Raw genomic sequence first — 25780 nt, 5'->3', positions numbered from 1 at the left:
TAATAAAGCACCAAGACTATTCACTATCCGGGCTTCTCTCGACTGTCTCTTTGAGGATAGTTCTTATGCTGAAACCCAGAGAGAGGTCCTAACCAGCAGCACGTGTGCCTTTTACCACATAGCATTCTAAGTGAATGTGAACTTGATTGCTCTGTGAGCACTTTCTGTATCTTCCCACTATTCTCTATGGTTGAATACGGGTCACATCATACATTTACAGGGGGTACAGCTAGGAATCAGACACTGTTCCTGTACTTATGAAGGTATGACTTCAAGGCCTTGCACAAACATTGCCTCCTCTGAGGTTCCTGAGCAGCACAGGTAGACCTAACCCCCTTTCCACACCACTGTTTGTCATGAGTATGGTTCCATCACACTGTATTGTTTTGGGTTGGGTTATGGGTCTGTTTCCCCATAGCCTGTTAGCTCATGGAGGTACCATGCCCATCTTTTGTCTTCTGATGCTTCTCCCAGTTTGACAGCCGTAAGAGGTGTTTGTTCCCATCAGCATTTATGACAGCAGAGCTACAGCTGGAGGAAGCAATCTTCTGTCTTTCTGCCCTCATGAAGTCACGCAACGGCAGCCAACCATCTGGACTACATTATGGGCACTTACTTATAAGCCAGACACCTCAGCTGGGGAGAGGGCTAGTGGAGGATGATGAGAGAAATAGTCATGTCATGCCGACCCCACCTTCTATCATTCTTCTTTCCAATAGATAACCAAGCTTGCAACTCTTCAAATCATACTTCTTTGCTCACACTTGCATCTTTCATATGACCCTTATGCATGGTAATGGCAGGTGGATCAAACTCCTAATTCTATATTCTTCTGGTAAATTTCATCATTTTTCCCAAGGGTGAAAACAGGCAGTGGCATTAGTTATCTTTATTTCGTTATCTTTATTTCGAAGGTAATGGTTCCCAGATTGATTATCTGACAACATTGATTATTTTGGATTTTGGAAACAAAACCAAAGTTCACCACCCTGAGCCAGTCCAAACTAAAAATGTAACTGGAGAAGGCCCAAATTCCACTTGTAAAATCATTTTATTGGTATAAATATACATATGAATAAAATACTTCCAGCCTGTAATGTAAGTGAATATTTGTGAAATGTCTTATAAAGAGTAGTATTTTGATTTTTACAGGTGTCAAAGTATTCTCTTAAAATCACACATTAAAAGCTAATATGCAGACAGAAATTAAAGGCCTTCAAAAACATGAATATTCATAAAACTTCATTCCAATCAACTATATACATTAATCTGGGCACATGGGTAAAATCAGCCGTGGGCCTCTCTCACTCTGTTCTTAGCTGTGCTCGTTGATGGTATGCAAAGGTCACCGACCAAGCTTTAAATGTACAATTCCACATCAGGAAGGAAGAAGTTCCCCATGGGAGAAGGTAAAAACCATAACCAAGATCTAATATATATAATCTATACAAATTATTAGTGTGCTCTGTTAATATAATTACAATGTGTAATTGCATACATCAAGAATAAATTGCTATATTGAGTCCTGTGCGGATTTGACACAGGTACACTCAGCAGTACTCCCAGGTCTGCTGTGGTGTTACTTGTGTGAGTGTGTGTCCAGTTATTTCATTTATCTCCAAAAACTCATCTTGCAGGGCAATCTGTAGCTGCCTCAGATAAATTCAAGTAGGGCCCATGGGATAATTGCTGGCTTTCATTAAAGGCATATGAAGGAATGTTTAGAAATCAAATGCAAAGGGTTGGAGGAAGACCAAACAAATGTGCTTTGATTACCAAGAAATGGATCTGTTTCTATACAAAAAAAAAAAAAAAGGCAGGGGATGGGGGTGGGGGAGAAATAAAGAAAAAGAAGAGAATAAAGCGCCCAGAGAAGAATGCCTGGGAAGAAAAGATGTTGCCCTTGGTTCCTCTCTGATGGCTACCAAAGCACCCTGCACAGGAAGACTTCTGCGTGGGTGACCTTTACACAAAAATAAACTCTTTTTCTGCTTCTTCCCCGGAGTCACTAGATTTGCTGCCTTGATGGCCATCTTTACTGGAGGACCGTTGCTTTTGTTCTTGATACTCCTGGGCCTGCTGGCCCCAGCTTCTCCTTGAAACTGAAATAAAAAGGGAAGTCGCACAGTTTATTGACAAAGTAATATCAGTGGCCTGACTGATAACGGGCTGAGATGCAGCAGCCTTGAAGGTTTGGGGGAGGGGAGGGGGGCCAGGGTGAACTTTCTCAGAAACAAACTTGCTATTATGTTTAGAGACTCTAGACAGAAATGTAAAACAAACCAACAAAGCAGAAACAAAATGAGAAAACACACAAAAAACACAGTCTATGACAGGGTGAACCTCTCATAGATGTGGGCAAGAATCTGAGGTTAGGACCCCCGAGGAAAGGATGCTGGGGAAGCGGAGGGAGATGCCAGGAGGGAGGAGGACTTTGAAGCGGTTCTGCTCCAGGTGACCTCCTCAGTCGTAGCTGCCCCCTCACGCAGCAGAGAGAACAGGGCAGACAGAGCCTTGAGGAGATGCTGGGTGGACAGATGTCCCATTCGATGCCTTCTGCAGATGATTTGGGGCTTGTCATTCCTGCTTGTGGGACAGGATATCAGCAAAGGCCTCAGGAATCTTTGTCAGACCTTTCTGTGACTCAGAAAACCTCAGTTTCACCCTCTAGGAAATAAATACTTTAAAGTCTAGTGAAAAAGCATTAAATACTGCCTATGACACATTCAACCATTTTGGAATCACCCTCCAGGTAAAAGGATTACCACTATTGTTGCCTGCTCTGATTACACATAAATATGAAGAATCCACTGCGGCTTTATAAAGCAATGATAGGAGAATCATTACTGGAAGGGAGCCTCTGTTATGTGTTAGGCACTCTCTGTTTTATTATTGCTATTCCTCACAATTACCTTCTGTAAGGTAGGTTTTGTAAAACTTGAAACCAGGATTTAAACTAGATCTGTCTCTCCAAAACCTATGTTCTTTCCAACTAGAACATGGCTTCACTGCTATGATACCTTGGGAAAAGGTTTGGATGCTGTACTCCAGCATAGCTATTAAGGATTATTAAATACTATTCATCTTGTCTATTGTATAGACAGCTCTTGAGCTAAAAATACTAAACCCACACACTTTGTGCCAGCCTGAAGGAAGAGTACGGCTACCTCATCACTCGGAAGTTCCAATGATCTAACCAGGAACACACTGCATCAATCCTTTAAAAGCTATAGGATTCATTTGATGCTTCTAATCACTTGATGTTTGCATTCTGCTAAAAAAAAAAAAAAAAAAAAAAAACTCATCTTGCCAGGAGCTGGCTATTAAAATGTTGAACCCACTGAAGAGTGTTTCAGGAAGTGAAAGCTCATTAAACCTAATAGTCAAAATGCAAACCTAATAGAGTACTTCTCCTGCCAATACTGGTATTAGAGCCAGATTCTGGTATTTAGACAATAAAAATTTAAATCTTTAGTTAATGACATTAAATTGAAATAACTCAAAACTCTGAAAGGAAAAAAACCTTTCAAATCTGATAATAAAAGTAGTAATTTCTTAAATTGTGACTTCTTTTTGTCCAACAGATTCTCAAATCAGGGGAAGAAAGCAACAAACAAATATTATCATTGATTTCTATTATTTTTTCTTTTTAGAAACAGGGTCTTGCTCTGTCACCCAAACTGAAGTGCAACTTCTATTTTTAAGTTTGTGTTGGGTAAAAAAATTAAATGCACTTGTTTGGTCCTTTCAAAACTGTCAGTAAGCCAGGTTTGGAGAATGAAGGTGAATAAATGTCGATAAATATTTTGCTCTTTATCACAAAACCAATTTGATACTAATAGACAAAGAATCCTTTAATTACTAAGAACAAAAAAAAGTAGGGAAGACTTATATTATCTTCATCCTGAAAACATTTTACAATAAACCCAACCTCAAACTAGAGCATTTCTTGTGGTATCTGCTAGAAAATATTTTTCATCGTTTTAAAACCAAAATAAGTTGTTCCTCTATATTAAATGACTCAAAAATACACTACAGGTTCAAGGGAAGAAACAAATATAATACACTGCTCATTTGTCTTCAGAGCAAATATATTTGTTCTAATTCTTAGATTTAAAGGATAATCAAACTTTTCATTCTTCCCAATATTTTTGTTTCCTGGCAATCTTGGGTCTAACTCATGTTGTATGATAAGACATAAGAGTACTTTCTAAAAATGGAGAAATTCAAGAAACCAAAAATGTTTATGTCACAGATAAAAAATTGAGATAACCCTATAGACCAGGGTCATTACAATAGGCATGATTAAAATTCAAAGAAATCCAACATAGAAATCTTCCTGCAAAAAGTAGGTTGTCCTTCAGTCTCCACCTAAATGTTGATTCTTTTGAGTCACTGACACCAGGCTTCCAAATTCTCCAGGACTCAGGGGTCGTAGGAGGAAAAATAATATATTATTTCAAGAGGGCTGTCAAAGAATTTCACTATGGTGGCGACTTTATTTAGAAATTCATTCTAAATATATTTACCTCCATTGATTACACTCTACCAATTGTGAATGTGCATGTGATAATGAGACTAGTACCAGGCTGACATGTTCTTGGTATAGTAGGTAAGCACCATTCAAGAACAGGAAAACTAAGGCATAGTGAGATCAAGGACCTAAAGTTATGCAATTAATGTGATGAGTTTGAAGGTCAAAGCATTTGTTCCTCTAGTCTCCACCCTTATTAGTCCAGATCCCTAATGTGAACAACTTTGTAGGGCGAACGTTCTTTGTCATTTGTTTTCCAGCCCTTAAGGGAACATCTATTTGATTGCATGTAATTAAGATGTTGACTACAACTATATTGAAGTAGGTTTAGTCAGGCTTCTATTAAAAGATGGTCTAAATAGAATTATGTCTGTTTGAAACTTAAAACTCCAGAATGTATGTATGTATGTATGTATGTATGTATGTATGTATGTATGTATGCATGCATGCATGCAAGCACTTACTCATTTATAGATACTGACTCTCACTCTGTTGTCCAGGCTGGAATTCAGTGGCACAGTCATAGCTCACTGTAGCCTCAGACTCCTGGGCTCAAGTGATCCTCCTGTCTCAGCTTCCAGAGTAGCGGACACTACAGGTGCACCTCCTTACCACACCCAGCTAATTTTTTATTTTTATTTTTGTACAGACAGGGTCTCATTTGTTGCCCAGGCTGGTCTCAAATTCCTGGCCTCAAGTGATCCTCCAGACTCAGGCTCCCAAAGTGCTGGGATTACAGATGTGAACCACTGTGCCTGGCTAGAATTTATTTTTAAAATATTTATAAGATTTAGACCTTTTACAAATTCAGACAGACCTCCTCTTAGGCAGCTTGAGTTAATGCTTGCTTTTATACAGGATGAAAAAAATCCAGTTGTTTCACAAACACTTCTTCAATGCAAGTATTTGTTAAGAGTGCTGGAGCATCTCTATGCGTGTGTCTATATACATATTTATCACTATTTTACATACTACTAAAGTAAATAGAAGATACTCAAGTAAATGAACAGGTAATTTATTCAACACAAACACTCCATGTATATGCACATCCTGTCTATAGTGGCAATAATTGGTGCAGAGAGGCTCGAACGTGAAATCTGTCATTCTTGAAGATGATTTGACATTGCATATATGTGATAATTTTAAAGCTTCTGAAACATGCATATAAATGCAGAATTAGAGAATCATATGAAAATCTGGTATTTTCTCCATTGAGAGCTCCACTGATATCCATATTTTCCAGGAGAAAAACACTATGATGACCTTAAAATAGTATTCAGTAGTTGGCCCTGATTTTTTATACTTTCTAGCAAGAGCCCAACATGCCAACCGTTAAATTTATCTTCAAGAACTCACTTAGGGGAAGCAGAACTTGAATCTGGTGGAAAAAGTAGAGCAGAGCACTGGCTTACAGACTGCAAGTCACAGCCAAGTATTTATTGGCTGTAGCTTGGATTATGGAAGAGGAAAGTGATATATAAAAGGAATCTTAGATGCCCTGTACAAACAGGAGCCATTACAATGCAGTCAAAGCCAAAATCAACTATTTTCTTCAAGAAAATAGGATATACTCTTACAAAAACATCACAACTTATAATTAAATGTAGAGAGGAAAAATATGAAATAAAAAATGTGCTTACAAATATTTCTAGTACAAGAAATTAAGCATTTTACCTGTCAAATCAATATAATAGCCACACAAAACATAATATTCATGATAAAAATATGCAGCATGCTTTGAGAACAATATTTGAGAACAATAGCCTCTGTTTGTTTCATGAATACATACTTTAGGAAAATAAGGCTGTTTTAGTGTAAACAAAGCTGCTCTTAAAAGACTTAAAAGAAAGTACAAGCAATTATTTAATAGAATTGATCTGCTAAATGTTATTTTTTTAACCAGGAACTATTCAGAAAGCAGACTGCTACGCAGTTCTCAAAGGTGAAGACAGTCAAGTGCTAGGAATCGGCACTAACAAAACAAAATTAAAATATTATGCATAAAATCACTTTAATTGAAGCTCTTATAAAAATTACTTCTTAATGCCTGTCATTATTTCAAGAAATCAAAGCAGAAAAATAAATACAAGATGGTCCTATTTAATTCCATCAAAATTTGACCAGCTCCTCACAATGAGAATTTTAAGCTAAAGAGGTCATGAATAAATCTGAGACATACAGAATCTCTTCTTGCTTTTCTATAATTTGGGTTATCTCTGTGTTTATTCTCTTTTTACTCTAACGCAAAGCCTCACTGGATGATCAATAGGCACTGGGCGGCAGGTAGCAGGGAGTGTCTCTTTTTGTGTTGTATAAAATGTTTTTAGTGGCCTCTTGAAGAAGGAACATTGCATTAATGGTGCTTTGTTAATAATCAAGTGATATAAGTCAATGAAAACAATAGTTCAAATGTAAAGCTCCAGAAACCAGAAACGTCTATGCGACCTTAGGTACGCTTAACAAAAGGGGCAATATAGAGACAGATTCTGGCCTAATAAATTCTCAAAGATAACTTGTCAGAAAATAAATGTCTTAGGTGTTCATTTATGTAACTTTTCTAGGACTGAAGATAGAGATTTTCTTGGCTATATGAGAGAAACTTTCTTGTAGAGAGGAGTCATTGTAACTATGTGTCTATAAACAAATCCACTACATAGGAAATTCTATAAAAGTAAAGGGTCAACTTAATTGGCTTTCTCTAGGGCAGGAGCTACCCAGCCCAAACAATGTTTTATTCTTACGTGTCCTGTAGACTTTGCTTTATGCTCTGAGAGGTATCTTTAACCCAGCCTGCCACCTAGCTAGTACATGCCGGAACCCCAAGCAAGTGAGCACATGTGGCTGAGCCCATGGCACTGGCTGAGAAGGCAGGCTCCAAATGTTGTCCCGGGCAGGCAGTTGGTAGATGTTTTTTTGTTTTAAAACCTATATCAAGGAAAATTCTCAAAGAGAACAGTTCCCACTTCAGGTATCATAACTCATTGGGCTGTTAAGCTGTGAAGTGTATCATAAGAAGTTTATTATCAATAGTAAAGTGTGAAAATTCAAGAATGGCTTATCCCTTTGCAATAAAGAGAAGGTATCCCTATAATAAGGTCGCTCCCATTAACTTGTATTCTGAAATGCTTTCTTGGGAGGGCATGGTGTTACAGCCTGAATGCTGGGCCACACCTGATCCCTGGGAGCCTAAATACATGCATCTATTAACCCCTGATACGGTTTCACAGGAAGAAAAGAGCCTCATTCCAAGAGCAGAAGTCCTTTAAAGAAATCTCACATATCAGAATATGTTATATTCCTTACAGATACTAAGATTTCCTTTAACGGATTTTTGAAGTCATGTTTATAAAAAGTTAATATATTAACCCGGGAAGAGATGAGTACTTTAGGCACAAAAAAGACATTTTTTTCTCTGAGTCAGCAATACTTGTCCTTCAATTTCCCATTGGAGGGCAAAGCTGATTTGAAATCTGTCTCCTTTTTGTCTCTTGGGATTGTTCTCACCTGAACAGAACATTACAGAATTTACTACAGGGCCAAATGAAAGACAGAAGTCAGACAGTAACTCCTAAAAAATGGAATAAATTGTTCCTGATGGTTGACAAGTTAAATGGTACTTTTTCTTTCTTACTAAAGGGTGATAAAATGATAAAGGGTGAAAGATCATGTGCATGACCCAACGTCTGCATTGAGTCAGTGATTTTTTATTGATCCTTTCCTGAAAGAGTGTAAGATATTAGGCCAATATTCTCTAAGGATATAAACTCTGTCATTCTAAGAATCTCTGATCCAACCACAGTTGAAACCTAACAGGAGAGTAAAGATATAAAGGAAGAGAATAGGAAGCCTAACCCCAATTATAAAAATAAACTTGCATGATCACAAAAATTTGAAAGGACAAGTCACCAAAGTAACTTGATCTTCCTCATAAGAATTTCTAATTTTAGATTTTTAAGTCAATATTTTTTTTTGCCCCAAATAAAAGGACCATCCTGTTGAGATTTAGAAAAAAACAAAAACAAAAACCTCTCTTGTATGACTAATCCCTGACCCAGTCCCACGATAGAATTTACTCAATTACAGTTTGTTTTTGTTAGTGCCAGTTCATAAGCTTCGGGTCAGTGAGGGATGATAATCGAAGGCTCTAACCATTTGTTGGCTGTGACTTCCTGTGCCCAATTGCATTCACTTCCTCTTCTGCAATGGTGGAGTACAGTTTTGAAGATCTTTTCCCTCTACTGGAAGGCTTGCCACTGTCATGATCTGAATGTCTTTTGTAATAATCTCCTCTTTGCACTACTGAGGAAAAGGGATTTATTTTACCCTTTATATTATTAGCACATACATCAATGTGTTGACATTAATATTTAAAAATATAAATATTAAAATTAAATATCAGCTTACCCACCCCACTTAGGATTCAAGGAACCTACAGTGTTGGTCCTGGGCAGATATACATCATTATCTACAGAATTCAACAGCCAACATTATGGAAATGTCGTGCAAAATGAGGTGAGCTGCAAGTCTGCCCCAAAAAGGTATTAACAAAAAGGCTCCAGTATTACCATTTTGATTCCACGATGGATTAATGAAAATCACATTCACTATGGAATAATCCAGAAGAATCATAGCAATTTACCTGTTTCAGAAATTAGTTGGGCATGCTAGTCCAAAGGGAGGCAAAGAACAGGGAAATGAAGTAATCAGCATGAATAATAGATAAGAAAACAGAAATGAGCACAATATGGACAGTTTATAAAGAAAAAGATAGGACTCACAAGTGGCTGCCATTTCTGGGCAACCTTAGCAGACAAGCTGATAAAATCAAAATCTTACCACCTCAGACATTTACAGACTGTTGCCAGACTTCATGTACATTTTCAGTCCAATTTCAATACCAAGTGATAACATCAGGATGATGTCTATGATTAACTTATTCTGGATCCCAGATGGGAAACTCATGGTCTCCACAGCTCAGCCATCCCTACCGTCTGACTGGAAAGAAGGGAGCGTGAGCCATTCCTAAGATTTGCTACTTGGGGAGGGAGAAGGATGAGGAAGGGAATCAAACATCTACCCCTAAAGCTCTAAAACATTTAAGGAGCAACACCTTCTATTTCTAACTTCCTGGGGAAAGAACACTCAACTTTTCCATGGCAGCTAAGAGCCTGCAGTGGTATCCAGTACCCGACTTTGCTAACTAGAGAGGCTCCATGATCTATATTTGTACTTGTGAGGCTGGTAGGTTACTCTAGGCCTTGTTTTGATCATCTATAGGCATCTAGAAAACACCATTTTCCAGAAATGTTAAAACAATGATTTTTGTATTCAACCTTCTGATCTTTTTTCTTCTATTTTTGTAAATCTTTCAATATTTCAATTGCTTCAGACAAGATAGATGACCATTCCTACTTAGCACTACCATCCCTTCCTCACCTTTCTTTTTCTCTCCAACTGAACTCTTCGGGCATTTTCAACGCTTCCTTAAAAGTAAAGATGTAAAGTCAGCAGTTGCAGAAAGGATGGAAAATTAGGGTAGGAATGGGAGAGGCACTTGGTGGTGAGAACTGGACTGTCAGAGAATACTTGCGGGCTCAAGTCTCTCTGAGATGGCATCACCAAAGGTCCTTCCTTTTACACCAAGTCTTCCAAGGGCTTCAGTTATAATGCTGAACCCTGTATTTATTTGCCTCATGTAAAATGACTATAGATACCAGCTACTTTTCAAAAGCTTTAGTTTGTCTATTTGACAGAAGTGGTTTAGCAGCTTTGGTCTGAACCCAACCATCTTTTATTTATAGCGAATAAGTGAGTGAAGCTTCTACCCAACAAATAAATCTGTAGGATGGAGATAAGAAAGCAGGCAGTGTTATTGTTTTTATTAGATTTCCAAGCCACAAAGACAGTACTCAGTAACACTTTCTATTAACTTCAACCCAATACTATTATTAATAAAAGAAAATAGGCCAATGTAGGAAGAGAACAGAGACAGAGAGATCAAAGGTTGTAAAGCATTAAAAAAATCTAAAATAAAACACAGCAACTCCAAACCACATTGAGAGCCTTCTGGGTGTAGACGCCTTGTGTGGCTCTAGAATTTCCTTATAGGTGGGGCTCAGAGATGGCATTGACACTATACTTTACATAGGACAGAACCCCAAAGTCAATCACACATTTAAAAGAAATGGCATGGGTGCTGAAGCCACAACCATGCCTCACCTTTGATAATAACTGGTAACAGCTCAGTCTGATTTGGGAAGAAAGCATTCTCGTCACAGGATTAGCTTGCTGTGCTTCTACCTCAGCAAATTAGAAGGAAGAAACTGGTGCAAAGTCGCCCTGAGAATGTCCATGTCTGCACCACACTTCTGAGAGTAAGGAACATCTGACCTTGTGACTAAGCGAGCACAGTGAGCTACAAGGTGGCTCAGGTCCATGCTGGAAGTCAGTTCAGAAGCATCTAGAAATTACTCTTGAAAATAAGTTAGACCTTTGTGTCTCAGCTGCTTTTTGCATATGTCATTAAGATCCAATGTCATCAATCATGCTGAATCAAGTTTCTGAACTAAGAAACTACTCCATTTCCAAAAATTTAACCCAAGGAATGTTGACTTTAACAAACTCTAAGATATTAGAAAAGTCCAGGATGAGTTCCTTTATTTTGAAATGTCCCTCCTTGGGGAGAGCTAACCCAGAGAAAAGAAATCCTTACCTTCCTGTGAAAATGTCCTGGGGCTGGGCTGGGGGCTACTCTGGCCATCTCTCTCTTTGTCTGAAGGAACTTTTTTCAGGACAGGTGGAAGAAGGGCAACTTTCGGGCTAGATGGAGAGTCTGGAATGTCATCTAAGGAGACACAAACACGTGAATCAAACTGTTTCACAAACTGGATTCCAAGAACATAAAGCCTGGTAAATCTATATTTATAAATAAGACATTTAAAAAAATAAAGCATCATAGAATTTTTCTGGCCAAAAATTAGTTTTGTGTTTTTGCTCAGTGAAGTAACATCCACAAACAAAAGGGAAGAACAATGAATACTTATAAAAAGTTAATATCTGCACAAATATGAATCTATCCTGTAGATCAAGAATTTCAATGCACAGATATTTGAAAATTAGACTGTATGTGAACCACATGTTCCTTCTGACTTAAACACAAAGGCTGTTTGGTTTTCATAAAACATGTAATATTTATAAGACACTGCCTTTACCTGTTGTCAAACTCAGTACAAGGGTCACTATACATATGTGTGTATGTGTATGCATGCATGCATGCATATATGTAGGTCACTAACAATAATTTGGAATCATAGTCTTTTAGAACCAGAAAAGACTTTGGGCACTGGACAAATGAAGAGATTAAAAACGAAAAAGATGACAAAATAGCTAGGACTAGAATTCTTTTCTCTTTTTTTTTTTTTTTTTGAGACAGAGTCTTGCTCTGTTGCCCAGGCTGGAGTGCAGTGGTGCGATCCCGGCTCACTGCAACCTCCGTCTCCTGGGTCCAAGCAATTCTCCTGCCTCAGCCTCCCAAGTAGCTGGGATTACAGGCGCGTGCCACCATGCCAGGCTAATTTTTTGTATTTTTAGTAGAGACGGGGTTTCACTGTGTTAGCCAGGATGGTCTCGATCTCCTGACCTCGTGATCCACCCGCCTTGGCCTCCCAAAGTGTTGGGATTACAGGTGTGAGCCACCACACCTGGCCAATTCTAGTCTCTTAATTCAAAAACCAGGGCTGCTTCACCCTAATTGAAAGAATCTACCACAAGCTTGTCCAACCCATGGCCCACAGGATTGGACAAGCATGCAGCCCAGGATGGCTTTGAATGCAGCCCAACACAAACTTGTAAACTTTCTTAAAACATTACAAGATTGTTTTGCTTTAAAAAAAAAAAAAAAAAAAAGTAATCAGCTATTGTTAGTGTCAGCATATCTTGTGTATGTCCCAAGACAATTCTTCTTCCAATGTGGCCCAGGGAAGCCAAAAGACTGGACACCCCTGACTACTGGATCATTCTTCTTCCTTTGCTGTTACCAGCAAGGTGGTTCTTAAGTTGGTGTGTGAGTGTCTGTGCACGTAGAAGACAATCTACAGCCACGTTCTCTTCAGTCTTAAACTTCTAGTTGCCTACTTGCTTAACCAAAATAAGCAGGGATGTGATAAGACATATGAAGAAAACACTGTCTACCTTCACAATCTGTCAGAGCTGTGGTGGAGAGGAAATGAGATGGTGTATTTGAAAATGCCTGCTGAATTCCCAAGCTCTATAAAAACATGGGTTTATTAACATAATTCTTGATATACTAAGTGCTATGAAATAAATGAACACGTTTAGTAAATAAACAAAATAAAACTTCTTGCAACAGAATATTGGGAATTCAGCTAGTTTTATATTCAGCATTAGAAACTGGGGAGTGGTCCCCCTTTATCCACATGGGATACAATCCAAGACCTCCAGTGGATGCCTGAAACCATGGATAGTACTGAAACCTACATAAGCTGTGTTTTTTCCTATACACACACACCTATAATAAAGCTTAATGTATAAATTAGGCACAGTAAGAGATTAACACTAAAACCCAATAATAGAATAATTATAACAATATACTATAATAAAAATTATCTGAATGTGGTCTCTCTCTCTAAATATCTGCACCATGAATAACTGAGACTGTAAAAAGCAAAACCTTGGATAAGAGGGGCCTACTGTACTCTACAAACTAGGTTACTCTACAAACTAGATTCATTTTATAAGAACTGTTTCTTTATTGCAGACTAGAGACACACCCAGCTGATGACAATGTTAGGAGCAAGCCTCCTTTTGAGTACTTATTTGCTTTGCTTTCTATTAAAATTTTTTTCCATTTTCTTTGCCTCCATTCTCTCTACTCCTTCTACATGAAGACATTGTGTATGGACCAAGAAATTTTTTGTGTTCCCCATCATAGACTTTGGTTTGGGAAAAAGTTTGAGTAGAATTAGGAAGTCCTAAGGGGCTTGTTTCAAGGCTTAGTTCCTTGAGGTAAAGCCAGTACACCACTTTCTTTGTGGCTTCTCTTTGGAGACAGTTCACTGGTTTTCTCAAGGGACCAATGGGCTATGAAGACCAGGGACCATCCAAGCTGGCCACTCGGGAAATGAAAAAAAATACATGAGGGAACATGGGAAAGAACCACAAGTGGAAGAAGTTTGGACACACAGGATTCTACCTTTTTGCTCATTCTACCCAAATCATCTGCACATTGATAAATTATTAGGATGAGCTGCGCATCCTACTTTACAATATACATGTCCATGGGGGAGAGGTCAATAGAAACAGTTACCACGACAGTTGGTGGAGTCAGAACATCTGGCGGCTACACAGACACACCAGCTGTGTGACTTGGCAAACTCAGTATCTCTGTGCTTCATATTTCTCATCTGTAAATGGAGCAGTGATGAGGATATTGAGAGTTCATCAAAAAGCACTTACTACAGTGCCAAGGACACAGCTAAGTGCTCAAAGATTAGCCATGATGATGATCTGACTATCTATTTTTATCCCTGTTTGACTAATTTTTGTGGGAGAACAAGGGGAAGAGGTGAAGAATTGATGTAACTTTCATTATATTACCTACCCTACTTTTGCATATGTTTGAAAATTCTTATAATGCTAAGTTAAATTAAAAAAAAAAAACCTAATGTGTGTGTGTGGTTTTTTTTGTGTGTTTTCTTGTTTGTTTGTTTGTTTTGTTTTTTTGAGATAGGGTGATAGGGTCTTGTCACTCAGGCTGGAGTGCAGTGGTGTGGTCACAGTGTGATCACAGCCTAAATTCCTAGGCTCAAGTGATCCTCCCACCTCAGCCTCCCAAGTAGCAGGGACTACAGGTGTGCACTACCACACCCGGCCTTATTTTGTGCAGGAGAGAATAAGGTGAAGACCAATCCATTTCTAATGTTTTTAAGTTTCTTCTATCATTAGATTTTCTAAACTAATAGCAAACTTTTTTGTAAAGGGCCCAAGAGTAAATATTTTACACTTTGCAGACCATATGGCCCTGTTGCAAGTATACCACTCTGCCACTGTAGCGCAGCCACAGCCGCAGATGACACCAATACAAAAATAGTATGGCTGTGTCCACTAAAACTATTCACAAAAACAGGCCCATTGTTTGCCAAGTCTTGTTCTAAACCCTTGCTATATCATAGAACATGGCATAAAAACCAAAGAGCTTGTGCTTTCCCCATTTGTAGCCTTCCTCCTTAAATTGCTGCTTTTCAAAATGTCTGAACACCCTGGAGACAAATATTAGAAAGCCAAGCCGAGCACTACAGATGGGTCAACATGACAAAAGACTGATTTCTCTGTCTTGCCTACAAACTAACCTGTACCCCTGAAAGCAAGGACAGTCTCAGAGTCCCCAACTCTCACACATGGTGGGCCTCAGCATTAAATAAAAGAATCCCTCAGCTCTCATCACTTTCACAGCTTTGCACAGGTTTCTTGTGATCCCCTCCTGCAGAAGCCGCTGTACCTCGCTCACCAGCTGCCCCTGAAACCACCTGCAGAGTCTGATCCAGCTGGCTCTGGGAAGCCACCTGGTCACAATGCAACTACCTAACTGCAAAACTCTTACCAGGCCGTGAGGCGGTTCTTGGTTTCTGCGGGATGACAGGCCGTGCTGCCAGGCTGGGTTTGGGGGACTGCAGCAGGGGCTTCGGGCTCGTAGGTGTGCTGGATGAGCTCCGAGACCTGGAGCCTGCTTCCGCTTTGGGTTCTGCTTTGGTATTCTTTTCTGGTGTTCCCAAAGCAAAGCGGTTCTCTGGAAGACCTGGGTGCAGTTTAGGCACTAAGATGAAAAAGGCCACTTTAAAAATCAAAGGTCAAAGAAGCCAATAACTTGAAGCTAGAAGTCTGGTACAAACTGCTATAATCATCTGCCATCGTTTCTCATCATGGATGTTTTAAGAGTATTTTAAGAATATGCTGTTCTAGCATGTTTTAAAATCAAAACATGCTGGAGGAAGAGTGACGTTCTTTGTAGAAAGGCAATAAACTTTTTGGTTCTTTTCTGATCACCCCTGACTATTCCAGCGATGACAAGCTTTTACATTTAATAGTGTACAGTGCCGTAATCACATACAAGGAAAACAGTGGTTCTTCATGCATTTGAAATACTCGGGTCTTTCTCAAATCTGGCACAAGGTACAGGTATAACCAAATGTAAGTGCCTTGGTTCTGGACAACAAGCAGTTAGGGCTCTGGCTGCAGGTTCTGAGTGAGGAGGGTGATGCTGATGGCTGCAATCTCATGTTTAGTGAGAACAGCTCCAGAAATGTCATCTCATCCCCCACCTCCATCCATACTGCTGCCTTAATTTAACAAGACAACTGGCAAAAATAAGCCCATAAAATGTGATTTATCATCCAACTCTTACTGCACCAAGATACTGTAGCTATGCATAAGAATCTCAAATAGCAAAATGAGGATTCTATCACACAGTTAACACATTACTCTCCAGTTTTCATCTAAGGTATTTTCTTATTTTATTAAACCTAAAAAGTCAGAGGGACAAGGGATATTGGATTTCATGCATATTGAAGCTGCAAGGGAAGCATATTGTTCATACCAAACAAGACAGCCACCCATCTTCCATATGTCATGCATGGCTTATTCTTAAATACATCAGCCATGATCCTGTACGCTGCCCCCACCCCCAACTTTGCCGAAATGCTCAAAGTTCAGGAGTTTGCAATGAAAAAATAGTCAGAATTTCCTCCCTTTGGGAAATCAAAAAGTGCCCTGTCCAGGCACAATGCTACAGTAGGGCAGGATGCGCCCCAGGGGAAGGTAAGGCAGGTGAAGGGATGTGGTCTTTCAGGTGATAGCTGAGAATACACAACAAAGAGATTGGTTCTTGCCCCTGCATTTAAATTTTTCTTCTGTCAGTCACATGTGACTCCTGCAATCAGAAGGTAAGCGCTTTTCCTAAGGGGGTGATGGCAATGGCCTGACTTACCTGCCCCACCTCCATCCAACCGTTCTATGCTGCTCAAGGCTGGGCTGGAAGAATCCTGGGATACGGCATCATTCTCAAGCTTCTAAAAAATTCAAGCACCATCCCCCCAAAAAGTGCACATTTATTTAATGCAAAAGTGAAAAAACAATGCAGATAATAAATCACAGCAAAGAAGGGCTCTTTAACTCAGCTGCTGTTACAGCGACTGTGCCTGACCTGTCTCCATAGGCTCTCCGGCTGGGACAAAGCTGTGAGAAACACATTCTATTCTGTGTTTACGGTCAGGGCTCTGGGGTCCAAAGTGTGGCCGGTTTGGTTCCTCGGAAGGCTCCTCACAGGTGAGAGGTGCATGGGGCCAGGGAAAGTCAGTGGGCTTGGTGACCTTTACTGTTTTTCTTGTTGAACATCTATGCAGGCTCCGCAGCCTCTGATGCTTTATGCGATGAGGGCCCTTACATGCTAGAAATGTACAGAATCTGCTCTAGGTTTGGTTTCCAAAAATCTAGTTTTGGCTGGGTGCAGTGGCTCATGCCTGTAATCTATCTCAGCACTTTGGGAAACTGAGATGGGAGAATTGTTTGAGGTCACGAGTTTGAGACCAGCCTAGGCAATATAGTGTGACCCCCCATCTCTGCAAAAAAATAGAAAAATTAGCCAGGCATGATGGCATGCATTTGAAGTCCCAGCTACTCAGAAGGCTGAGGCAGGAGGATCACCTGACCAACCCCAGGAGTTCGAAGCTGCAGTGAACTATAAGCGCACCAATGCACTCCAGCCTGGGTGACAGAGCAAGAACTTATCTATTAAAATATATATATATATATAATTTTCAAAGCAGCAGAAACCTTTCCAACCTCAATAATAATATAGGTGAAAGGGGTCCTGAAAGAGGCAGGGTCTTCCCTTTGAGGTAGAACCACAGGACACAGATCTATTATTCAGGAGGCAAATACAGATAAATAGGACTGAATAAATTTTTTAAAAATTTGCAGGTGGGAGGAATTAGTGATGGTGAAGATGGTGATGATGGGGAAAGTAAAACACCACTGTCTTGGGGTAGGAGTGGAAAGTTTAGAAAGTCTACACTAGACTGAGGCATTTAGATACAAAAAAAAAAAAGATATACAAAGCAAAGTCTGGTGTTTACTTCATAATATCTAAGAATTACATTGACAAAGATGGTCCACATCTACTGCCTGTCTAACAAGCAAAAACAAGGTGGACCAGTAGACCAGGAGGCATGAGGATTCCCAAGGCAGTCTGACCTTCAGACTGCTGGTTCCTGCTCATCTCATGCTTCTGACAAACCTAAAAAGTGCTTCAGCCAATTCCTAACTTTAAACTGTGTTTGATGATACAGGAAGGAATATTTTAAATGCAGGTGAGATAAGCCTCACTCCCTGAATTCATCAATCTACCCCAGTCACACACTCCCCAGGAGTGCCGGCTCTATCAGAAGGAAGCACCCAAGTGGCAGGAAGGCTGAGGAATTTCTCAGGAAGATGACAAAAGTTCCACTGTCATGAATGCAAGGTGCTGAACAGGTCTCCAGGAGGAAATGTGTATACACGCACTGCAGCTAAAACAAGCACATTATTTCGCATCACTATGGAAAAGTGATCCCCTGAAAAGGAAGTCCCATGCCAGCCCTCTGTGCCCAGGACAGGTGTCTGCAGGACAGGGCTGGGGACCATCCATGAAGCCCCCTTCCACATCCTTCCCTTTCAGGTTCCTCCAAGTGCATGGCAGGCACCTGAAAGTGAGGACTTCCTTAAATTCTGTACCCAGAGCACCCCATTTGCCTGCATTTCTAAAGCAATCCTGGGAGTTTTCTTTTCCCTCCCAGATTTTTAAAGTTATTTATAAATCCCAAAGTGACTGTGGGAAATAAGGATAAAATAATATAATGCCCAATGCCTTTGTGTGTGGACAGATGACTTGGAGGCCCCAGAGGAAAATATATGAACTCTAAGTATTCACTGCTTATTTCTCTCTTTTGTCAATAAATGAAAAGTGTCATATCTTCATACTTACAGTTCTTTTTCTTTAAATATATATATATATCTCAAATGCCAACAATGCAAAGAGAATTACTTAGAGGAGGGTGAAGACATCATATATTTTATCAACAGTATATTGATCATTGATGCTAATTGTTGTTACCTTTATAAAGAATACAGTCATGGTACTTTAGGAAAAAAATGTTCTAAAGCTAATTTTTGAAAAACTTCATTATTTAATGATTTTGACAGAAGACCCATGACTGGTCTGAATTTTAAATAGCAAGAATTTTTAATGATGGTTGTTTTAAACTGACACTAGATGGCGCTAACAGATCATTAATACTGTGTAAGCCCTAAACAAATATAAACCATAAGGATTTTGTCACTTTAAGCCAATTTATATATCAAATCCAAAGTACATGAATAAAACACTCTAGTATATGTCATCTTTACACCAAAAAGAAACTGTTAATCATGAAAAACATAAACAGCATATTAATGAAAACTGCACATTCATTGTTATAAAGAAATTCACAACATGGATTAAAATTTTAACATTTCCCTGGGCATCTGACTCACTAATGACATGGTTGTAGTATTATCCAGAATGCTGACCAGTGAGGGCCACACCATGCCTCCTTTGTTGAGTGAGCAGGATATAGTTATGTGGTCTCTCCCAACTCTAAGGTTTGCTCAGTGAGTTAGGAGGGATCTGCAATTAGAGAATTGCTAAATAATGTTGATGTTGGTGGGAGAACTTTGGTGAATAGTTGTAAGATCAGGTGGGAAGTGGAGTTTAATTTTTAAACATTGGTTGTTTAGAAGCCATATAAAAGAGCTCCCTACACCTGCCATGTAGTTAATTGTTTACTTTCTGAAAGTCAAGGGCTCACCGGGATGAACTGTTTTATTGTGATACTTCAAATAAAATAGACATGTGATTTCCTTTCTTTGGAGAACCAATTGTGTAAAAATAATGGAGCTCAAGATAATGCACAGAAACCATAACCTGACTTAAACATGGGTATGTTCATCTTATCACACAGATACAATCCTTCATGTAGTGACAGGAGAAAAAGGGTAAAAAGAAAAGTGAAAAAGACTCCTTATACTTTAAAAGGAGGTTTGAAGAATAAATAATATTTTAAGTCAGATTTTGGGGGAACTCAGCAAATTTTAAACTATGAAGTTTTTCTTTGTAGCAACAGATGATATATATCAATGGTCAAATATTCAATTAATTCTAATGGAATACCTTGACTGTTTTTTCTTTTGTGTTTGTCTTTTAAATCTGGAATATACGAAGGCATTCTTAGGTTTGAAAAGAGAATAATTTTTAGGTTTGAAAAGGGAATAAGTTAGAAAATAGTTTCCATTTTTATACATAATCTAGTTTCAGTGTTTTTATTTCCCTCTGTTAGTTCACCTATCTTCAATATTACCCTCAGTCTTCCATTTGGATTCAGCTGACTCTCTTTTGCCCCAGACGTGAGCATTTCACCCGGCCCCGGAACATCTCTGACATGCTTCCATGACATGCACAAGAGGCCCCTGGGCAGGTGGGAAAAGACTGGAGTCTTCAAAGCCTACCTTAGAATGCCAGCACTCCACAAGAGTGTAACCCTCAGGCCAAAGTGAGAACACGGCCATTTCTTTAGGGTCTGTGCTCCAGGTTCTTTAGCAATAAGTTATGGTTTTAGATTTCTGTTTAACCAACAGGCTATTTTTATTTTCTCACCCAAATAAACCAAGTGAGGGCAAAAACACAAACAAGGACAACCAAGTCAAAAATGAATCCCCACTTATCTCACGAAGACAAGGAGTAGATTGGGGGTTACCAGAGGGCAGGAAGTGTGGGGGCATGGGGGGAGATGAAAAGAGGTACAAAATGGGTACAAAAACACAGCTGACAGAAGAAACAAGTCCTAGTATTGGACAGATCAGTAGGGTAGCTCTAGTTAACAATAATCTATTGTCTATTTCAAAATAGCTAGAAGAGAGTAATTTGAATATTCCCAGCATAAAGGAAAGTTAAATGTTTAAGGTGATAGAGATACATGAAAATATCACATGCACCATGAAAATGTGTGCATCTATTATATATCAAATAAATTAATTAATTAAAAATAGGTCCACCCTTACCTTCTGTGCACACGCAGCTCTCTTCTCTTGCTTGGCTTTCATCTCTGCCAGCAGACCACTGCCCATCACCTGGACCCCATACCTCCGCCCTGCCTGTGGGCTGCTCTTGCTGTCACTCCGTTCCACCTTCCCTATTTCTTCCCCTTGACTCTCTTCAAAGGAATCAGGTGTTTTTATCTCCTCTATCCGTTCAGAATTGCCATTGTGCTCGGCGGCCTTTGTGTCCTTCCTGGGACAGTCCACAGGTGGACTTCTGACTGCTCCTTTTGGTGAGGAGGGTTCTTCTGTCATCAAGATGGTTGGTGGTCGCTCAGATTTGGACCGGGATTTGATTAAATTGAGAAAGCCACTACTTTTCCGAGAATCTCGCTTTTTCTTTTCATCTCCTCCTTCATTAAGCTCATGGGACTCTGAGCCTCTTGTTGACCATTTCCTGCATTCAAACCAAGACACAGATCTGTTGTTTTTACTGTAAATAAGTTCCAGCAAGAATCAGTCAAAATATAAATATGGAGATTGCTACATATACAGTAACCATTCAGAAGCATTTTTAAAAGCGGATTTGAGTTACTGCCCTTAGGAAACAGAAAGGAATGTGGAATATCATCATCATATTCACATGTGAGAAAATTGAGGAATGCACACATTAAGAATGAAAGATGAAAATGTAACTGGTACAGCCAGTTTGCTAGCTTACTCTAAAAGTAACCCCTCTCTCCCTTTGTTTCTTGTTTTATATATATATCTAACCACTTGCTCTGCTTGAGAATTCCAAAGGGTAATCTTGAAACAATCCAGGCATAAAACAGAGGTGGTTGGTGGTACAATTTTCTCCCTTCCAAGTAGAAATTGGTACACAGTTAATCCATAACCTAACCCCTGCCAAGAGGAAACCAACCAGACCTCCAAATGGTCCACTACTCAAGATAGTCATCAGAAAACAACCAACAGACCTGCACCCCACACCACTCCTGTGCATAGTTTTCATGCTGCCTTTCACCTTAAAACTCCTTTAGCCAGCCTGAAAATTTGAGATGGCTTTTTGGGACTTGAGTCTGGCCATCTCCCAAGCTGTCGGCACTTGCATAAACCAAACTTTGCTTCTCATGTGTTTGACTTTTTGAGGGGCAAGCAGCTAAACCTGAGTTTGGTTCCAAAAAAAGGCAGAGAGTATGCTCTGGGAGAGTTTTCAGAAGGAGAATATGCTAAAACTTGGGAAATGGAAGGGGAGAAGGAGTCAATGAAATGAGCTAAGTAGGAAGTATCACAGACAACTTGTCTCATTTAAAGCTGGCAGACTGAATATCCACTTAGCTTCCCTGAATCGCCATTAAAATAATAGCAAAGGATTTATAAAAGAAAGCATAAGCCCTACAGGGGAGAAAAGGCAAAAACAATAAAATCTGGAAGCCAAAATACACTAGTTAGGTGTGAAAATTGACTTAATAGATCAGAGAAAGCTGAAACCTAAGCCAACAGTCAGGGAGACCCAGAAGCATGTGATTTGTGCTGGCTCCAGAATGAGGAGATGCAGGTACCTCTGCAAGCGGAGGTGAAGGGGAAATGAAGACAGGAAGGTTCTCTTCTTTGTGAAGCCCATTCAGAAATTCATCAGATCCTCTCCCTAAACCACAGAGCCAGTGATGCCCATCCCAACACCCAAGTTCACTCTCTGGAGAGAATGAACCAAAGAAGCTGAGTTGGGGGACTCCAAATGCAGCTGAGCTGAGTGAGGATCACGAAGCAGGGAGGCTCAAGAAAGCCTGCACATTGAGCAGTGACACCCCCGGGACCCCTTTTCTCACTCTGCATGCCAGAATCAGGCAGGCAGGTTTACACCCGCCAGGCGGGAGATCAAAGTTTCCAAAGCTCAACAGAAAGGACCTAAAGATTATGAGAGTCAGGGATACCCTCTCCCCCCAACAAAATGGTCCAGGAAGACCACCCTACATTGAAGCCCACCAGTCAACAAGCTCTACCCACAAATTTCCAAGAAGCTCTTTGGTGCCCCATTCCTTTTCAACACGGAAGAGAAAAAATATTGCGTCCACCAACATGAATAATAGCAAAATGTGATAGCAGAAGTAGAAAACTCAAGGTTGGAAGATACAACTGAGGAAATCTCCCAGAAAAAAAAAAGGGAATATAAAGAATAAAAAAAAAGGGGGAGAAAAGGTAGAAATTAGTGGATTAATAGAGGAAATGAAAAATCTGAATAACGGCCTGGGCATGGTAGTTCATGCCTGTAATCCCAGCACTTTGGGAGGCTGAGGTGGGCAGACTGCTTGACCCTGGGAGTTCGAGACCAGCCTGGTCAGCATGGCAAAACCCCATCCCTATAAAAAATACAAAAGTTAGCTGGGAGGGGTGGTCCATGCCTGTAGTCCCAGCTAATCAAGAGTCTGAGGTAGGAGTATCACCTGAGCCTGGAAGGTCAAAGTTGCAGTGAGCCATGATCACGCCACTGCATTACAGCCTGGGTGATAGAGTGAGATGCTATCTCAAATGATAATAATAATAGAAGTTAAAGAAAAAAGTACAAAGAAAAAAGGAAGAAATTATGAGATAAATAATTTTTAAAAATTCAGCAACAAAGGACATGAGTTTTCAGATTGAAATGGCTAATGAGTGTCCAGCAAATTGGTTTTTTAAAAAAATTAAAAAATAAAAAGCCCACCTCAGGGCACATATCATCATAAAATTTTGTACACTGGGAATGCAGAGAAGATCACAAACGCTTCCAGAGAAGAGGGAAAACAAAAGTAAGTCAGAAACAAAAGATTAGGATTCAAGTCGACATCAGATTCTCATAGCAACACCGGAAGCTAGAAGATAATGGAGCAAAGCTATCAAAATGCTAAGGTACAACGAAGACCAACCTATAATTCTATACCTAGTGACACTATTAATCCAAATGAAAGATATGCAACAGTTACAGAAACTTGTTTTCCAAACTCTCTTTCTCAGGAAGCAATTCAAGAAGGTGCTCCACCAAAACAGGGGCATAAACTAAGACAACATGGGCCAATGGAAACAGAAAAATGACACAGAGATGAGGTGAAGGGAATCTCCCAGCAGATGATGAAGGGAGATCCCAGACAACAGCAGTGGAATGGGCCTAGAGGTTACACTGGAGCTGGTCAGATGCTGGTGAGAGGTGTGTCCAAGAAGAAAAAAACCGAGAATACTTGAACAAATTGAAAGGAAATTTATATCTTTACTGGAGATTTAGGATATAAGTCAGTGAAAGGAATGCAGAAAACAAAACAAATGAAAAGGGGGACAATAATTAACATCAAGGAAAACAAAAGATTCTATAGAGAGAAAATGTAATCACAGTATACGATCTAACACAGTTGTCAATATTTACATGGTTAGGATGAAGCAAACACTAAATATTGATCTAACCAACTGTTGTGGTTTGTCCCCATCAAAACTCATGTTGAGGCTTGGGCTCAACATGAGTTTTGATAGTATTTGGAGGTGGTACCTTTAAGAGGTGATTAGGTTATTAAAACCAATTACGGAGACTGGATTAGTTCTCATGGGAATGGATACGTTCTTGAGAGAGTGGGTTGTTATGAAGTGAGTCAGTCTCCTTCACCCCTTTCTTTTTGCACACACTCAATTCTCCTTTCACTTCTCTGCCATGCCATTATGCAGCATGAGGCCCTCACCAGAAGCCAACCAGTGTGGCCACCCAAACTTGAACTTCCCAGCTTCCAGAACCATGAGCTAAATAAACCTCTTTCCTTTATAAATTACCCGCTCACAAGTATTTTGTTATAACAACAGAAAACAGCCTAAGACACCAATTATGATAAAATTAAATAAAGAAAGTGGGGCAAGGAAAAGTGTGTGTCTAAGTATGTGTGTACGTGTGTGTGTGTGTGTGTCTGTGTGTTTGGTGACAGAGTATACAGGTTGACTATCTGCAATCCATAATTTGAAATGCTCCAAAATTTGAAACTTTTTCAGCACCAACATGCTCAAAAGAAATGCTCATTGGAACATTTTGGATTTCAGATTAGGGATGTAAAACCAGCAAGTATAACACAAATATTCAAAAAAGAATCCCAAATATGAAACACTTCTGGTCACAAGCATTTCAGATAAGAGACACTCAGTCTGTATTATCATCATCTAAGTAAGAAGTTAGCGGTTATAGTACTATCTAAAAATGAAACACAGAAAACAGAAAAAAGAAAGCATGCTATTAAGACAAATGGAAGAAACAGCTAAAGGAATAAAAATTAGTTGCCTCTGGGGAATAGGGAGTGGGAAAATAATAAGGAACTTTTTTTAAGCCTTTGTAGAACATCTGACACTTTATGAGCATGTATAACTTTGATTTTCAAACTTTCTTCGTACTACTTCATGTTTTTACCTATCCCTTGACCTTTAAAGATTGGACTGACAATAATCTATTTATAAAAAAATTTCAAATCACAACTTTTAGTAGATTCCATCATATTAAATTTGATGATGAAAATTGATGTATTTATTTCTATTTGTGTACTGAAACATGAACAGAATCTTCCTTGAGCAGTATCTTTATAAAAAAAATATATTTTATACCTTACAAAATTTACCCAACTTTCATTCAGAGCCTATTAAAGAAGAAACCAGCATTAACGGGAGAGAAAATCACACTGGGGCGGGTATAACAATACATACAGTTTGGATCGAATGCTTATAAACCACCTCACTAACTGAATAGAAATTTCAGAAGTTTAAAAAGAGCAAACAATGGTATCTGTAAATTATATGGAGATGAGTCGAGATTTTCTCCTTTCATTTAACCATCACTAATTGAGGGCAGACTATATACTATGGGCTGTGTTAGACATTGAAGCTATAACAAAATAAGGCCCAGGTATCGCTCCTGAAGAGTAGCATTCTATTTGGGAAAAAAGACTTGAAAGCAAATCATTAACAGCAATTTCCCATTTTGCTATATGTTTGTGTTGGTTTTTCTTGAATCTTTTACATTGAAAACACATTCATCTATTCCTTCAATTATAAAAAAATTAAAAATCAAACAAACTCTTAAAGGATTACGTGGGCTTTAACAGATGTGTGTGAAGGATGGAAAGAAGA

General features: G+C 39.3%; 1 protein-coding gene across 9 annotated transcripts in view; it reads right to left on the bottom strand.

Moving 5' to 3' along the window:
* Positions 1-1032: 1032 nt before the first annotated feature.
* Positions 1033-25780, bottom strand: part of CARMIL1 (capping protein regulator and myosin 1 linker 1) — a 354404-nt gene continuing 329656 nt past the window's right edge. For 3 of the 9 annotated variants that reach the window (XM_054493464.2, XM_063665876.1, XM_063665879.1), the window contains 6 exons: positions 20681-21113; positions 16536-16617; positions 15153-15365; positions 11247-11378; positions 8684-8833; positions 1033-2102 (listed from right to left, as the gene is read on the bottom strand). In XM_054493464.2, coding sequence (XP_054349439.1) covers positions 1966-2102; positions 8684-8833; positions 11247-11378; positions 15153-15365; positions 16536-16617; positions 20681-21113 — 1147 coding nt within the window. In that variant the 3' untranslated portion in view covers positions 1033-1965. The remainder of the gene's footprint in view (positions 2103-8683; positions 8834-11246; positions 11379-15152; positions 15366-16535; positions 16618-20680; positions 21114-25780) is intronic. The other 6 variants (XM_054493465.2, XM_063665877.1, XM_054493466.2 and 3 more) reach the window with 5 other exon arrangements.

Source organism: Pongo pygmaeus, chromosome 5, assembly GCF_028885625.2.
Source record: "Pongo pygmaeus isolate AG05252 chromosome 5, NHGRI_mPonPyg2-v2.0_pri, whole genome shotgun sequence".
In the NCBI taxonomy this organism is placed as follows: Eukaryota; Metazoa; Chordata; class Mammalia; order Primates; family Hominidae; genus Pongo; species Pongo pygmaeus.
Note: the sequence above shows the minus strand (reverse complement) of the source record. Positions and strands in the feature narration are given on the sequence as shown.